This window comes from Hesperophylax consimilis, chromosome 18 (assembly GCF_061612785.1).
Source record: "Hesperophylax consimilis isolate HC1 chromosome 18, BYU_Hcon_1.0, whole genome shotgun sequence".
Taxonomy (NCBI): Eukaryota; Metazoa; Arthropoda; class Insecta; order Trichoptera; family Limnephilidae; genus Hesperophylax; species Hesperophylax consimilis.
In genome coordinates, this window is record NC_142853.1 from 3,551,236 (window position 1) to 3,569,103 (window position 17,868).

General features: G+C 35.3%; 1 protein-coding gene across 1 annotated transcript; it reads right to left on the reverse strand.

The window, feature by feature from the left end:
- Positions 1-585: 585 nt before the first annotated feature.
- LOC149415253 (uncharacterized) lies at positions 586-9,980 on the reverse strand. Its single transcript, XM_089642548.1, has 5 exons — positions 9,908-9,980; positions 6,811-6,902; positions 2,863-3,051; positions 1,983-2,139; positions 586-1,378 (listed from the first exon to the last, which is right to left on the reverse strand). Exons 2-5 carry the CDS (start codon positions 6,892-6,894, stop codon positions 1,023-1,025), a joined length of 786 nt encoding a protein of 261 aa, XP_089498674.1. The 5' UTR covers positions 6,895-6,902; positions 9,908-9,980; the 3' UTR covers positions 586-1,022.
- Between the last annotated feature and the right edge of the window lie 7,888 nt (positions 9,981-17,868).

Consider the following 17,868-nt stretch of genomic DNA (forward strand, 5'->3'; position numbering starts at 1 on the left):
ACGGCCCGCCAATGTCATCAATCCGGCCTGCGACAATCGACAATTATACAGTAATTGAACTAGCGAATTTAGCAAGCGTATTTTTTTACATTAATTCCACTCGGGAGGCTTTGAGGAAAATATTTTCCCTAACGACCTATGTCATCTTAGGTGATGCTGTGTGGAGGGTCTTTTTAAGGAAGGGAAGGATAGGAAGTTCTGAAAAGGAAAATGTATGAGGGGTGGGTAGGAATCTGGGGATTATTGTGTCCAGGAGTGACATACGTATGAATACATCCCTCCAACTGCGGTGCAAGGCGATGGGTCAAGATAGTCCGGCTGGAAAGGTCAAACGGCCTCCTTCACCCAGTCTCTCTCGATCCGGCCCGCCACGCAGCAGGTGGGCAGACGTATCCGCCGCCAAGACCTGGACAAATCTCACCCCATGAACCATGAATGATAATGGCAGGAAAATTAAAACGGTTTTGACCCTAGGAACTTACTGAAAAGTTAGGATACTCCTGGTCAATATGATGGGTACTGAGAAAGGGGCGGCTACATGGTCTGGGGCCTAGGGCGGCCAAGACTGCAAATCCGCCTCTGCGAATAGCCCATTATAATCCAAATGGTTAAAGCAAGTTAGGTACGTCTCTTAATATTCTGCATGATATATCTATGTATCAGATAATTTTACTGATAATACACCTATTATTCTGAAATAGCATGAATTGAAAAAACTTTTTTTTACATATTTCTTTTCATGCTTTCCATTGATGGGGATTTAGATAAGGTTGTTATGGATTTGGATAAGGTTTAGTGGATTTGGAAAGGTTGTTGTGGATTTGGGAAAGGCTGTTATGAATATGAATAAGGTTGTTGTGAATTTGGGATTAAGGTTGTTGTGGATTTTGGAAAGTCTGTTGTGGATTTGGATAAGGTGTTGTGGATTTGGAAAGTTTTTTGTGGATTCGGGAAAGGCTATTGTGAATATGGATAATGTTGTTGTGAATTTGGGATTAAGGTTGTTGTGGATTTGGGAAAGTTTATTGTGGATTTGGATAAGGTTGTTGTGGATTTTGGAAAGTCTGTTGTGGATTTGGATAAGGTTGTTGTGGATATGGGAAAGCTTGTTGTGGATTTGGGAAAGGCTGTTGATGATTTGGATATGGTTGTTGTGGATTTGGATAAGGTTGTTGAGGATTTGGGAAAGGCTGTTGTGGATTCGGATATTGCATTTGGACATTTGGATATGTCTGAGGTGCATTTGGTAAAGGCTGTTGTCCAAGGGGGACAGTCGGATACATTGTGACGTGTACTCCATTGTTTTGATTGGTTCCCAGGCCTCCTAAGAGTTGATGGTAGTGACTCCAGACCACCAATAGGAAGTATATTTTAAGTGCTGAAAATTTTAAAAATAAATTAGTTCAAACTTGGAAGATTAAAAAAAACTTTAGCAAAAGAGGTTTAATTTCTAATTTCATTATTTTCGATTATACAATTATACGTGTGATTTGTATATGATTAACTTATTATTTGTTATGTGAAAACATTAATTATGTTACTGAATTACTCGTAGGTACCTCGATGTGTTGAATATATTACAAAAGCATTTCACTACAAAATATATCCTCTGGAACCTCTCGCTCTTCATCAATAAGGACTTTTCATCGACAGGACCATATTGTACAGGTACGCGAGTAGTAGGTTATAATGATAACCTTTAAGCTTCTTGGCCAATTTTCAGTTTTCTGCAATACTCAGAGTAGCTCTGGTTAGTGGTTGTAAATGAATAATGCTGATTTATTGAAAATTTCTTTAATTTTTTAATTTAAATTTAATGAACACGTATTCGGACATGGTAAAATATTCGGACAAGTTTATTTTGCAATCCCGTTTTTAACAGGTATACGAATAATTTGAGAATATTTTTTAATAAATTAGTGATATTAATAATGCGGAATATTTATAACAAGTAACAATAAAATACAAAAAGGATTATTTACCCAGGTAAGCGAAGGACCACGAAATGCCCAGGTATCCATAGGAGTCATAATACTCGTAGGTGAGGCTGTAGATCCCATATATCATGGCACAAATGAAGTTCGCCAATAAACTGACGTAAGCGTAAAAGATCCACGGAAGAATCAGTCTATGTTTTGCCTGTAAAAGTAATCACGAAAACACAAATAATCTTTACATCATTAGAAAAAAACATAGATTTTGTCTTTAAGCCCTCAGCCCCACATCATGTTACCACAACGGTTTTTGGAAGCATCTTATCATATTCATCCTTTGCGCACTTTCTAGCGATGACTCCCGGTAAACCTTACCACGGCTCAGTTGAACGGTTACTCTTTTTAATCAGGAGATTTTAGAAAAATAGTGGCTATTAAAAAGTACCTACATACTCAGAGAAGTAAACGGCGTCTGAAAATCCTACAACTGGACTTGAATATATGTACCTTCGACTACTACTAACCAACTATCGTTTTATCGTGTTATGCGGTTCTGAGAGTCGTACAATCATTCATACGCTAACGCTGGGGAGCTAGGAGGCGTATCGAGGGAGCCGTACCGGAGAAGCAAAGTATTCTGATTGCTTTTAACCCTCTGATATATAGATCCGTCGTGAAAAAGGAAACGGCAATAATTTGGTTTTTTTGTGCATGGGTAAGTTTTGAAGTAATGTGAAATATTCATGCGCAATGAATAAAATTATTCAAATTCAATGAATTCAAAATTGGAACTACTCATCTTATCAAATATCAGGAAAGCGACGAAGAAGATATTTTTGTTGGTACCAACATTTTTTTGTGAAACAACATTCATTATTCGAAAAAGGAATGTATAATTATGTTTTTGTTTAAGTGTTAACAAACTTGCCTGTGAAACTCCAATGATGAGCATTATGTCGAATACCAAAAGTAAACCACTGATAATAGCCATGAAAATATACATAGGCTTCAGGTCACTCATAGGGTCTTTCCAGTAGTTACCGCCCAACCAATCGTAATAATACCTGGAATTAGCTGCGGCGATTGATGCTACAATGATTGTAGCAAAAGCTCCGATCTGAAAGTAAAAAGGACGTAGTATTTAATATTTTATTTTATTTGATTGGGAAAAAAAAAACAGTAAAACATGTCCATTATAAAAAAATACATGTAACGTGTTCGCATGAACCAGTGAATTTTCCACATAAGATTCATAATAATAAAAAAACATAAATTATTTAAAAAAACAGAGATGCCCAGTTGTTTAGCAGAAATTCACGTTTCCAAATATGAAGAATTCTTCAAATTTCAAAGTAAACATTCAAGTTCTGTCAAAGTTCTATTCAAGTTTCCTCACTATTTACTCATGGGCCAAACTTATTACAATTTGACAAAAAGCGGAAATGCACCTAGAATTGGCGTTTTATGAGGACTTTTCTAATGGCGCTGAATGGCATATAGTGACAATGTTACAGTTAAATTTATGTGAAACAACTGGGTCTAAAAGCATATACGTACGTAGATTTTATAAAATTAAACTACATAAAATAATGTTAACAAAATAATCAAAGAAAGACAAAATAAGGAAAGAAAAGGATTATTTGTAATCAACCCATTGATTTATTTAGTAAATTAACCTAGGGACAAAAGGAAAATAACAATAATGTTTTTATTTTATTTCAGCTGAACAGAGCGGTGAGTGCAATACTCTGCCGTCTACATCTGTCATATAAACAGAGCGGTGATTGCAATACTCTGCCGTCTACGTCTGTCATATAAACAGAGCGGTGATTGCAATACTTTTTTTTTTTTTTTTAATTTATTTATTTCATCAAAAAAATTACAGAATATATATAATATATCATTAGTAAGTTGTATAATTATATGTCAGTTAGAAACAATGAAATTGTTGAAAGAATAATGTTACCATAATACGGCAGTTTCTAACATAAGAAAAAATATATATGAATGTAAGAGTGTTATATAGAAATGGCATAATAAACTATATTTTAGGTTGTGCATAACCTGCCTCACTAGGCGAACCTGTATTGAGGCAGAACTTTTAGTTAATTATTTCTCCATTTTGTCTATGGTTTGCTAATATGTAAATGTTTAATATGGGTTCCCATACAGCAATCCATTATTTTAGGTTAGGTTCTCTGCCGTCTACGTCTGTCATATAAACAGAGCGGTGATTGCAATACTCTGCCGTCTACGTCTGCCATATAAACAGAGCGGTGAGTGCATACTCTGCGTCTACATCTCCCATATAAACAGAGCGGTGAGTGCAATACTCTGCGTCTACATCTCCCATATAAACAGAGCGGCGAGTGCAATACTCTGCGTCTACATCTCCCATATAAACAGAGCGGTGAGTGCAATACTCTGCGTCTACATCTCCCACATAAACAGAGCGGTGAGTGCAATACTCTGCCGTCTACGTCTGCCATATAAACAGAGCGGTGAGTGCAATACTCTGCGTCTACATCTCCCATATAAACAGAGTGGTGAGTGCAATACTCTGCATCTACATCTCTCATATAAACAGATCTGTGAGTGCAATACTCTGCGTCTACATTTGCCATATAAACAGAGCGGTGAGTGCAATACTCTGCCGTCTGCCTCTGACATATAAACACATATACCCTAATAAATTACATGATATTAAATTGAAAATAAGATAAAACCGTAAAAGTATTTAGCATTTGTACGACGGTGGCTTGAGGGCACTTCTCCATCTATGGTGTTGGGACGCGCTTTGTCACTGGGCGACGGCCTGGACAAGAGTGTTATCCGATCTCCAGTAGCATTGACACATACTAGTATATCTAAAATATCAGTGCTTGAAAAGATGTTTTTGTATTTTGTAGGCGTTCTTCTAGACAGGTTGCGATCTTGAGTAGAGCCAGGCGTCGTTTGGCCCAGGTCCGGCCCTGTGTGTGGAGTTAGTTATCGAGTGTGGAATTTGGAATGCTGTTAGTAACGGGCCTAAAAACGAGATAGAATAAATAAAAAATGGCCTATAATGAGGATGAAATAAAGATTAGATATAGTGTCAAAGGAAAATAAATTATTAATAGCAATAATTATTAGCCTGCAACACCCATATAAATAGAAAAGATCTTTCGAGACAAAATAAATTACACTGGGGGGAATCGAGTCGGTCAGGTGCACTAACCACTATGCTACGTCGGATTATTTATAAGCCGCCAAAGAATTAGAAGATGACATATTTTTACTTTCGAGGAATGTAGAAATAAAAAAAAAATCATTGCTGTAATATACACACACGTGTTAAATGCAGTCAAAAGTAAATACGACAAAATTATATGTTGCTTAAATCTTATAGTAAATCAGGAGAAGCTGTCCTCCAATTTTTAAATAGCACTTTTTTTAAATTTGTCTTGTGTGCGTTAAGCCATCGATATATGGTGGAAAATTTATGGCCTATTCAGAAATAGACGAATATTATTAATATTCTAATTTAAAAAGGCTAAAAAAATCTTTTGAAACCCGTTTTCATAAATATTGTTTTTAAAACAATTTTTTTTTAATATTATTTTTAATTAGTAAAAGATTATACATTTATATATATTATTTAAGAAATGTTTTGACTGCCCAACTAGGAGGATTCCCGTTTTAGGACAGTCAAATTAGGATGAGTATTAACATTTTGATAAGTATAGTATTAAAATAATAATGAATTAATAGGTATATGTACTTTTAACTAGTGCCTAAGCCTACTAACATATTTTGTATAAATATGAATAACAAAGAGAAGAAATAGAATACAATGAAATAAAATAAAGTATCAATAAAATAAAATAAATATCCAATTAAATATAAGATTAACTGCTGCTTGGGTAGCATTCTAATTTAAAAGTACTAGGTAGGTACATATATACACATAATGATAAAGATTATAACATAAAAGTATCATTTACATGGTTTATTTTTTGTTGGAGTTTTTATGTTGTTTTTGGTTTGTGTTTGATTTCATTTTTTGTGTAGTAAAAGTTCACTCTCCTTTCTATCTAATTGATGAAACCAATTAGTGGTCAATTTATGAAGAATAGCTGTGTTTTCCTTTTTCCAAGCATCAGGCATGAAGTTGTATAGTTTTGGACCTAAGAATGAGAAGTGTCTTTGAGCGAGAGATGTTTTAGTTGTGAGTGGTACAATTGGATTTCTCCGTGAGTGGCGGGTGTCGTGAGAGTGGTTAATAGATGGGTAGAGGTGGCGTTGTTGATTGGTGTTTAAAATTAATTTTCTCATGTATAGTTGTCTAACATCCAGAACTCGGAATTCTTCAAATAGTGCATCGCTGTGATATCTAAATGTTTTTTTGAGGATTACCCTTAGTAGTGATTTAATTAAGCATGTTGATGACTTAGGAAATCTTAAATGTCATCACCAATTACGTCATTATCAATAATCACCACAGATAAAAAAAATTGATACCTATGAGGGTATTTTTTTTTTGTTAAAGAGTTTCGTTGACTAAAAATATTTTTATGAAACGTAATTTCATCAGATTTAATTCCCTTTTTATCACAAGCTTTGTGAAATAAAATTTTTCTTGTTATTTAAATAAATCTGTTGATTATTTTTTTATAAATTTTACGCCAATGTTGATAATATTTAACATAGCGTATTATACACAGTAAACGAAACGGTACATTTATTATTACAATTGAATTAAAACAATCTATATTAGCTTTAGATCTACATTGTAAACTGTTAAGTTTTAAGAAATATGTAAAAATTGTTGCACATTTTCTAACTTGTGAAATAGATTATATTAGAATTCAATAAAACACATAAAAATATTGCTTACCAAATCAACAATTGCTATGATCATCGACCCAGTACGCAGATTAGTGCCGCAACAGCACGATTCCACCTTTACTGAGATCCTCATCGTGTGATCTGCGAATAGGTATTAAATAAAATAGTAACACAAAAAAACATAAAAAAGGTTTTCCACTTTTTGTGGGCATGATTAAACTACGTTTTAAACCTGATTACAATAACAATTTTATTTAACCGTTGAAGATAATATTAACAGTCTGAAACTAAAAATGCGAAGCAAATAGGTAAGTAAGAAAAACCGAAGATTAATCTATTATTGATAGATGTTGCGCCTTAATTTTTTATCTTATCTTTTTATTTCATCGTTTTTGTTATTATTTAAAAAAAAAAATATTAATTACTTATTTCTTGATTTTGTATAATTGAGCTAGAATTACCTCACGAAATACAAGAGGATTGTCTCTTTATGAAAGGCTTTTTGTTTTAAATTTGTATATTGTGAAAAATGTATATTTACTGTAAAAACTTCAAATATTAATCAATAAACGGAAAATGATTTGGTCGCACCTAGGAATTGGAACCTGGGTATCGATTCCCCAATTCACGCCGTTCGCAATCGCCGTCGAAAATACTTTAAATTGGTCGACACTCTTATTCTTGACTCTCTTTGAATGTGCATACGCCAAACGTCAAAAGTCATTCCAATCGAATGGAATGACTTCGTCGAGAATCAAGGCCCTGGACCACAGCCTTGCCGTGGTTTTGCTCTACTGCTAAGCTAATTAGACACCATCAACTTTGTTCATATTTCACTATATCGAGTAGGAACTATCAACATTATCTTAATTGTCTTAATGCATATTTTTTATACTTACATTATAGTTATACGTGAAATCTGATGTGATTGTAGAATATAGATAGTAACCAAAAAAGACGTGTTAGGAAAATTAAGACCGATGGGGGATAGGGTCGAATTAGTTCAGTGGTAGAGTAAGCCCCGGCAAGGCTGAGTTCCTGGGTTCAATTCCTAGATACTACCCAATCTTTTTCTTTTTCATATTTTTTTTTGTTTAAGACTTGTTAATACTATATTTATTAAACATAATCTTTTATAAAAGCGACACACGGCTAGAACTCCGAGTGTCACAAATGATTGAGTGACAATCATCGTTCTTGATTAGTAAAAGGAACGTATTTACTCTCATAATTTTTTTTATAGATTATTGTACGACAGAATATTAATCCTACTGGATAATGGACAATATTTTTTCTCATTCTAACGCTCTTAGTATCTGTGAAGATAATTACAAAAAACTGTTAAGGCTACTTGAAGAGGAATTAAATACATCCATTGTTTCAGAAATTTCATTCAACAAGATCTGTTTAGCCGTGTGGTATATTGAACAAATTATGGCGACTACGGCTGAATCAATAGAGTTATAAATTATTTTCATACTAAGATTCGCCAAATTTTAGGTTTTTAGGCTAAATATATTTGTTGCTTTAAGTATGTCTATATGGTACGAGTATATGAACCTCGGATAAGTTACATGCGTCCGCATATAGACATAACTGAGGATTTTTTTCTGGATAGTTTCCTGAATATTTATAAACGCGGTGCAGAGTCTACACACTACTAGCATACCTACTCCAGACTCCAGATTACTTCTCATAACGCCATCGAATATGGCTATCATTGCAGAACAAACTTCTGGGTCATCAAACTGTTTACATGTTCTGATGATAAGCCGAAACAAAAGGAAGGGCACTGTCTAAAAGAATTTTATAAAAACGCGCTAAAAGTCCAGACAACGCCGGGGACTTCAGTTAGTATCTTAACCCTTCGGGCTAATTTGTTCGCTTTTGGGACAACTCATGTAGCTTCACGGAAATCTTTATGTCTCCCTAACTTTCCTTCCTTTGTTAGAAATATGATCTTAAAGATGTTAGAACGAGAAAATGCAACGTTTTATATTCAACCAGAAGTTAACCACACAGTAATTAAAATGTGCACCTTTATGAAACAAAAGGTAACTTTGTGAATTTTTTTATAATAATATTTTTTTCTGAAACGACAAAAAAGCGGGGTGACAATAACGTTTTCAATACATTTACCAATATAATGGGTTTTTTAAATATTTTTTGTATCACTTTGGTACCGTGGACGTTTTTATTGAAATAAATTAATTTATCGTTGTTACTGCATCACCATTTTTTTATCATTTTTTGGGATAGATGCTGTATTATCTATGCATTATGTCCTCCACGTACAAAATTGAAAGTCATTACACTGTTATCTACGTAATTCATTTTATATTCCGAAGGTAATCTATCTGTACATATTGTGAAGTGTGTGTCATGCTGCTCAGAATATCAAACTCGTTAATTAGCATATTATTTATACTTTTCTAGTGTTGTTTGAAGGTTTAGTATCCTTAATTGTTTAAAGTGAATCGAAAGAAATTATTATGCAAATGGCGATTTGATTGACGCAAAAAATCGAATGTATTTTTTTATTTTCAGAAGCTCTTGCATAATAGTAAAATGTTTTCCGGTTAGTATTTCCGAAAAACATTTTACTTTTAAATAATAATTATTTTATAAAAGAAAATATGAAGCTAAATGTATGTTTAAAAGTTAACCATACAATAATTAATATACACCTCTATAAAACCAAAGGTTACGACAGGAAATTTGTGAAAATTTATTAAACTTTGTCAATTTTTTATAATTTTTTCAATATTTGATACTTCAAAAGTAATGTTCAAGTGATGTTATTAATACATTAGTCTAGTAAAAAATGTATTTTAACTATAAAATTTCTTCGGTGTTTAGATGAGAAAAAAACGAAGATGTTTTAGAACTTTTATGTTTTATTTCAAAATTTTAATATTTTAAAAAATATATGTTTTTTCTAATAATTTAATTTATAAACTTATTTTATCACTATTATACATTTTGTTTTCGTATAAGTTGAGAAATATCACATTTATTTGAATTTTATTGAGAAACTGAAATACACATAGATTCTTCGACTTTCTGACAACATCTTTAAGATACACAACGGTCAATATGCCAGAGGCCTGAAGGGTTAACGTAAAAGAAAATATCAGAATTTTTACCTTGGTTTCCAACAATTCACAAAATACAAAACCACGACTTCATGCAGACTCTCAATTCACTGTACGACCGTTTCACCAACAATGATATTCTGGACCCCATTTGAGATACCTGTTTTAATCAGCTCGTGAGATTTGACAAGAGATAAAGAGACTGTGACGTGTAATATTTTTGATAAGATTACAAAATTTGGTGTGGCAGTAGCGGAACATCCAATTTTGCCAAAAGAGACTCAAATAGACACAAATAGAGACACAAGTAATCTATCTATGTATATATAAATAAAAATGTTATTGTATGTAAAAACAGCTACATCTGTTGGAAGTAAAAACAAAACAGGCGCTATTGTTTTCTATCTACATAGGCAGACTGAGCCACCGCAACGCGTTGCGGGGTACAGCTAGTTCATACTTTAATTAGCCCTACATATTTTTAACAACAGCAGAATATTTTTCTGAATCCGTATAAATTATCGACGAAAATGTCTACTTCAGCACACTCTCTTTATTTCATTATATAGTCGACACATTTGGGTCAGAGGGCTGAAAGAAACGATATTATTTTTAATTTTTTTCAGGTGAAACATGAGTTATAGATTTATTAATATTCATACGAAGTTTGTGGTTATTTGGGGATCAATGGTGAGGCACGAAATAAAAGGCGGTGTCGTGAAGGTCACTGTGTTTTATTGAGTCAGTTGCCGTGACGAGGAGATGATGTAGGACAGATGTAGAATATTCCGGTTGCTGCGATGATGTGCTGGTCAGGCGCGGGTCAGTCGACGCCGGGCGCTGGTGACCGGGACTCGATGACTGTCAGGCACTGGCGATCTGGGGAATCAACACTCCAGTGCTGACGGAGGCCGAAAGTGCAGCGGACCTTGTAGGCGGTTGAACGGGAGCGGCGTAGACCAGTGAGGATGCTGCGTGTCCTCGTGGTGGTGATGGTGGCGTGGAAGAAGCGCTGGTCAGAGACGCTGGAACCAAGGCACTTGTAATCCGAGTAGCGCTTGCCAGGTACGGCGATCTGCACAAGGCGCTAAGATGATGTCCCGATAGAGTCCACGATTGTACGGGCGAAGCCGGGTATCTGTTCTTTCGCGGGGGGCGCGGGGGCGCACCGTTTGTCACTCGTGAGATTAGTAAATCGTTGACGGCAGATTGATGACTGACTGACTGACTCGCTGCGTCGGGCATATTTATACTACACGGCCGACGGCAACAGTAGGTAGATGGATGGCAACTAAATCTTAGGCACTCGCACAGTCTGTGTGTTTCACGAAGTTTCGAGGGCGCGGCAATTATGCCTAGGCGGTAGACTCGAACCTTCTGGCGAGTTCTCGTAATGTGAAAGACGGCCTGTGACGTATTGTCACCTGGTAGACAAGTAGGTGCTTGTAGTAAGTAGATTGCTTTGTTTACGATGCGATTTCAACTGCAGGTACATAATTCGGGAGTAGGTACTAAGTAGGTCGAGCGGTTTATTATTAATTAGTTAATCTAGATTTTTCTCGACGCCACAGTTATATTCTAGAAGTATCTGTCATTAAAATTTTACTATTTAGAATTAGTAATGTTTATTTAATTGCGTACAACGGAAAGATAAAATAAAATAAAATATTTGATCTTCTTTTATTATATAAAATTGTTCATTCAAGGTTAGACTGCCCTGACACTATAAACTTGCTATCTTTACTTATACCTCCAAAATATACTAGACGGAATATTTTATTCTACAACAATAACTTCGCTACGAATTCTCTGTTAGAAAGAATACATAGGTTGGGCAATGAACTAAGTGATGTCGCTGACATATTTAATTTAAACTTCAATACATTTAAAGCTAAATTAGTCCACCACTTTTTAAATGTAAATAATGTATGAGAAATCATTATATTTTATTTCGATTGTTTGTTTTATACTGTTGCTAAAAATTAAATTTGTAATTTTTAGGTACTTAAAAGCCCAATAGGGCGTTAATAAATAAATAAATAAACAAAAAATAGATTTCATGACTTTTTCAGCTAAATGGATCGTCTTTAACTTTTTGGGAGTTGGGGAAGATGAATGACGCCACTGAAGTGATTCTCTTTTGGATTCTGGGTGTAGTCACACGCCCAAGTCTCATCACCGTCACGATAGAGTACATTCTTTTAGCATACGATCTGGCACGGAAGGGAGTTGGCGGTAGTGCGCGTCGACCGACAAACTGGCCAACAAACACGCGGGACCCAACAAACTGATAGTAAAGATCCCCCCTACATGTCACGTGCGCCAACTTCGAAACAAAATTACCCCGGCCTCAGGAGCCTTTCTAACCTTACTTTCTGGATGACCCTTGTGTACGAAAACCGGCGCTATAAAAATCATCCAAATATTATTATTATTGAGTTATTGAGGCCCCATGTAGTTACGCCACTGTGGGCCGCCTTTAATCAATCACAAATATTACAAAAACACCGATAACAATGCAGAAGTGACAAAACTACTAAGATCACACAATTTTACACAACAGTAAAAATGGTCGTGGTTTTCCCGTGGATGTGGATACAGAACATATTTGGTCTCTTGTCACTTAATTACTCGAAAACAGTTTCGATGATTCATCATCATAATTGAATGCTTCCTCTCTGAAGATAATCGCTTCAGATATGGATTGTGTTTTGCGTCAGTGATGAGAGATTTAGTAGGGAAATCCTTTTGATTCTTGAGAGAATCTCGTAATATTGGACTTTCACCGCTGCCCGAATATTTTACATAATAATTTTTTGTACACACAAATTTTTTTATACTTAACTTTTGGTACTCTTAACTATTTGTATACATAACGTTTGTGTACTTAACTTTTGGAATACCTAAATTTTGTATAGTTAACTTTTTGTATATCTAACTTTTCTTGTACTTAACTTTTGAAAACCTAACTTTTGTAAACTTAATTTTTGGTAGGTATAATTAACTTTTATTTTACTTAACTTTTTGCATATATTAACAATTTCCTTTTTTTTCTTGTTAATTACCTCAGCATATTTCAGTTTTACAAACAAACCGTCGACTCTGTGCAGAAACCGGCGGGTTCGTAGATTCTACACGGATAGCAATCTTTAGAGCACAGGCGTCAGGTGGGAATTCTGTATTTTTTCTACGAGTAGTTCAATGAAAGATGCTCCAAGGAACTAGCGTCATTGATCCCCTTAGCTCCGATGAATAATTGGGAAACTACCCGCCTCACAACGCTGCCCAACCGGGTTTACACTTTACAGACAAGGGCGCTTTTGTGAGGTGTCACACGAAAAAAACCACAAAAGGCGCGGCTAACATTTTTAGTGCACGGTTGATATTTGTCGTTTCTATGACTCGTTCTTGAGTTCAACAGCTGAGTGGTGTTATAAATCACTTAAATCTTTGTAAAAAAGATTGAGAAAAAGTATTTTTTCGCGTATCAAAAATAAACAGCCAACATATATTTTATAGATTACTTCATACATTCTTGTTCTATGGGGTCACTAAAAAAATGGTAGGCAAGGAGTCATGTGAGAAAGTATGGGGCTCGTGAAAATAAGATGAGTTTATTTATTTACAACGGAGTTTATTTACTGACCAGGAAAGGAAGGAGAGTTTCCCAAAACCAAAAAGAAAATCTATACAAATAATAAAGTTAATGTTCGTTTATTCAAAACCTTAATTCATTGTTTTTTTATAAATATTTTACTGTTAATATTATTTTTTTTGCACAGCTTACCGATTTAGCGAATTTATTAGAATACATTAGGTGTAAATGTAAAAGTGTTATCTTGAATCAGACTATACTACCAGTAACTACAAAATCGGAATGTAAACAATGTATATGTAGCGAGAGATTAATCTAGATTGCCTCGCTGAAAGTAAACAACACGTCCTACCTGTCTACGAGTATCTACTTGCGAGTGAACTACCTACTCGCGACGTCTAGAGCTACCTACGACAATACGTTGTGAGTTGGACTAGCACATTACGCGAACTCACTAGAAGGATCTAGCCTGTTGCCTAGGAATAATAGCAGCGCCAACGAAAGTTCCAGTAGGACCCAGACTGAGCGAGTTGTCTCTGTTTTACCTGCGATCTTGCTTACCTACTGATGCCATCAGCTGGTCTGCATAAATAGGCCCGACGCAGCAAGCAGTCAGTCAGTCATCAGTCGGCCGTCAACAATTTGCAAGTTTCGCGAGCCGCGCACCCCCACCTCGCGTAGAACAACATTCCCGGCTCTGCTCGGATTCAACCATCGACTCCATCGGGATATCATCATAACGCCTTGGCCCCGGCCCCCATCCCTGGCCAGCGCTACACCGGATCACTTCGCCCTGGTTCCAGCGCATCTGACCAGCGCTACATCCGCGCACCTAGACCACGCAGTATCCTCCCTGGTCTATGCACCTCCCGTACAACCGCCTAAAAGGTCCACCGTACCTTCGGCTTTCCTGTAAGCACTGGAGTACCCGAAGACCCACGTTCTTCGCCAGTTCCTGACCGTCAACGAGTCCGGTCACCAGCAGCGGCGTCGCACAGTGTTGAATTTTCAAGGGTATTTTTTTTGGCTAAAAATGGATTCTGCTGATCATTACTATGCTATAAAATTTCGTACGAAGCAATTGCGTGTACAAATGAGGAGTTATTATTTTTTTAAGAAAAATTTGTATGGCACTGACATTAAAAATGAGGCTATCTCTGGAATCATAAGGTCGGCCATTATATCCTTACACACAGATATACTACTATTTATTTATATTTTTTAGACATACTTCGTATTGTGGCGCAACATGCGATTTTTTTTTTAAATCCTTAAGTTGAAAAAAAAACTTTTTTATGTTGATGATTCATTTTAATGCTTAAATGTTTTACAAATGAGTAGGCTTGCAGTGTAAATAAAATATTGTAAACTAGACAAAGCATACTCATATGTAGGTAGAGCAAGGCCCTAGCAAGGCTGAGGTCCTTGGTTCAGTTCCTAGATGCGCCCAAATTAGTTCAGTGTTAGAGCAAGGCCCCGGCAAGTCTGAGGTCCTTGGTTCAGATCCTAGATGCGCCGAAATTAGTTCAGTGTTAGAGCAAGGCCCCGGCAAGGCTGAGGTCCTTGGTTCAGTTCTTAGATGCGCCCAAATTAGTTCAGTGTTAGAGCAAGGCCCTGGCAAGGCTGAGTTACAGATCAATTATCACAATTTTTCTCATTAACTTATTACAAATAATATTAAATAATTTAGACTCCTAATACAGATTTATGCAGCTCTCTCTCTCTCTGGTTTCAATCCTGGGATTGGTTTGCAGCAATTTTATCTAATCTCCTTTTCCATTCTTCCCTATCTTGTGCGGCTTTTTTGACTTCTGCATATGATGAGCAGCGCACGTCCACCAGCAGGTCTTCCAGGTACTCTCGGCGTGGGCGTCCCCTAGAGTTGGTCCCCTCGGTCATACCCTCTATTATGCAGCTACAGCTGGAAAATAGTGTAATTAGGTAGGTAAGTCACTATCTATTTTATTTATTTAATATTATAAAAACAAACAGTACATGAGTTACAGTGATGAAAAAATATACAGGAATTAGATAATTCATGCTGGGTACCTATGATATGTTTCCTTGTAATTTCTGCTAGGTTGTTTGTTTATACCTTTTACCAGGTGACGTGTATGGTATATAAGTGTGTGCATAATGTATGTGTGAGTGTGTGCGTATATATGTGTGCGCATTGAACAGTTTATATTACTGACATGATACCACGTTTGAATTTGGGCAGTGAATCCGAAAAAAAGTAAATGTTTGCGTTTAGACAAATATCATTTAGAGTATGAAGAGCTCGGTAAATTGGTGAATTAGATGCTGCATTAGTCATTTATAATTAATCGTGTGGAATATCGCTGTGCGTCGTATTCGTCTCAAAGGTATATTAAAATAAATACGGGACAAAAGTTTGGTACAGTCGATGTTATTGTTTATAATTCTATGTATAAATGTTAAGTTAGCTACTACTCGCCTTTGCTGCAAAGTTTCAAAGTTATTGTTGAATTTGGAGGTAATATATTTTATAAATTTGTTTTGGATACGTTCCGTAGTATCTATGTAAATTTTATATTGTGGATTCCAAATCGGCGATGTATATTCCAGTGTACTTCTGACTAATGCTAAAATAAACTAACGGGGTATTTCACCATCCTGCTCATAAACTGTCAGAAGCACTATGCATAGGATAAAGTATTATTTCGATTTCACCAACGCTCAAAAACGCCTATATGTAAGATAAAGTCCCTCTTCACTATAGGGTACTTGAAGCAGCTAATAGTGGTTATATGTCGGATATATTAGCCGAGTTTTCTACCTATTGCCTTACAGTACGTTTTGACTTGACACTTGATACTTTTGACAGCTGTGAAGTTTACATTATTTTACTTTAATGTGGATTTGATTGAGGATTTTGCCAGAATTGAAGATGCAGAAGCATATGACGGGTCGCGGGCGTCAGTAATGCGAATACCAAGAGTGAACAGTAAGTGACAATATAAGCTTATGAAAAAAAATTGGAAGTCTTGAATGATGTAGATTTCATTTCGCGCTTTCGACTGATGAAACATGCTGTTATGTAATCCATAACCGAATCATCGACAAAATTTCTCGGAGAACCAGGTATGTTATTTTAATACAAATATATAACGAAATAGCTGTACTCAAATAATAACAGTGTATGTACCCAGTGACGTTAGTCACTGTGTGTAATGTTATTTTGTGTGCCCACATAATATATTATTATATCCTGCTACAAGCATTGTACATAGATACACCATAATATACCAAAAAGAAGTGCTAGGAGGCTATTGTACACCTCCGTCCAGTGTACGTTCACTTCCCTTAGGACCTGGCTCCCAAAAGAGGTTTATTTATAATTTGGATCAGTTCCTAAAGGCTGTATTCAAGTAGTTTGTTTACACTGTCACTCGTCTTTCGTAAAATTAATGCTTCGATCTCGTTTATTCATCCTGAAAAATAAGACAAATCTTTTAATTCGACTCAAATCTCTAGTAAGATCGCATAATAATTAACAATACCAAAAACTATTGTACTTACCAAGAATGAATTGGGCAGAAATGTCGTCTGCATAAATAAATCACGTCTGTTTACCGTTTTGACGTTTGCCATTCCATAGAAACAATCGCATTTTAAAGACAGGCGTTGCATTAGACATTATAAAAGCGCTGTTGCCAGAGAGATTCGTCTAATAGCTGCGTGGGACCTTGTTTTCTGTGGTGAAACGCACCTAGGTTTATGAGCAACTTTATCGTATGCATAATTTTATGTGACATATAGTTATGATAAACTTTATAAGGGTTTGGTGAAAAAGCCCGTTAAACTTTGTTATAAGCCACAATTAATAAGTTATAATTCTTAGCGATAGGAACAGCTTTAATCATTGATGTGCTTTAATGCATAAATTAAGTTGTTAAGCGCCTTTGAGGTGATTTTCTCACGAAAATGGGGCTACACAATAATTCTTAGATACCTGACAAACTTTTACTTGACCGTTTTTTTATTTTTTTTTATTTTTTATTTATTCTTAAATAAATTAGTATTACAAAAGTGTAGTATATTGTCCTTGACGCTAGAAGTGTTGTGGAGGACTTTTTTCAATTTAAAAGTTATATAATAGTAAATAATACAGGGGAGATTATTATAAAAAAACAATAAAAATTAAAATATAATTTCGATTTTTACATAGTTTTAACAACAAAAAAAAGCGAAATATAACAAAATTAATTATTAAAAGGATTGCCAGTTCCATGTGTTTTTTGTATTCTGTAAGATTAGATGTTTTATATTGTGTTGAAGTGAATTGTATAGTTTTATAGCCTGGAATCTGTAGTGTTTTTGTCCAAATGATGTGTTGGTTTTTGGTATTAGTAGTTGGTGTGCATGTCTTGTTGTAGTATTGCGAATTTGTGAA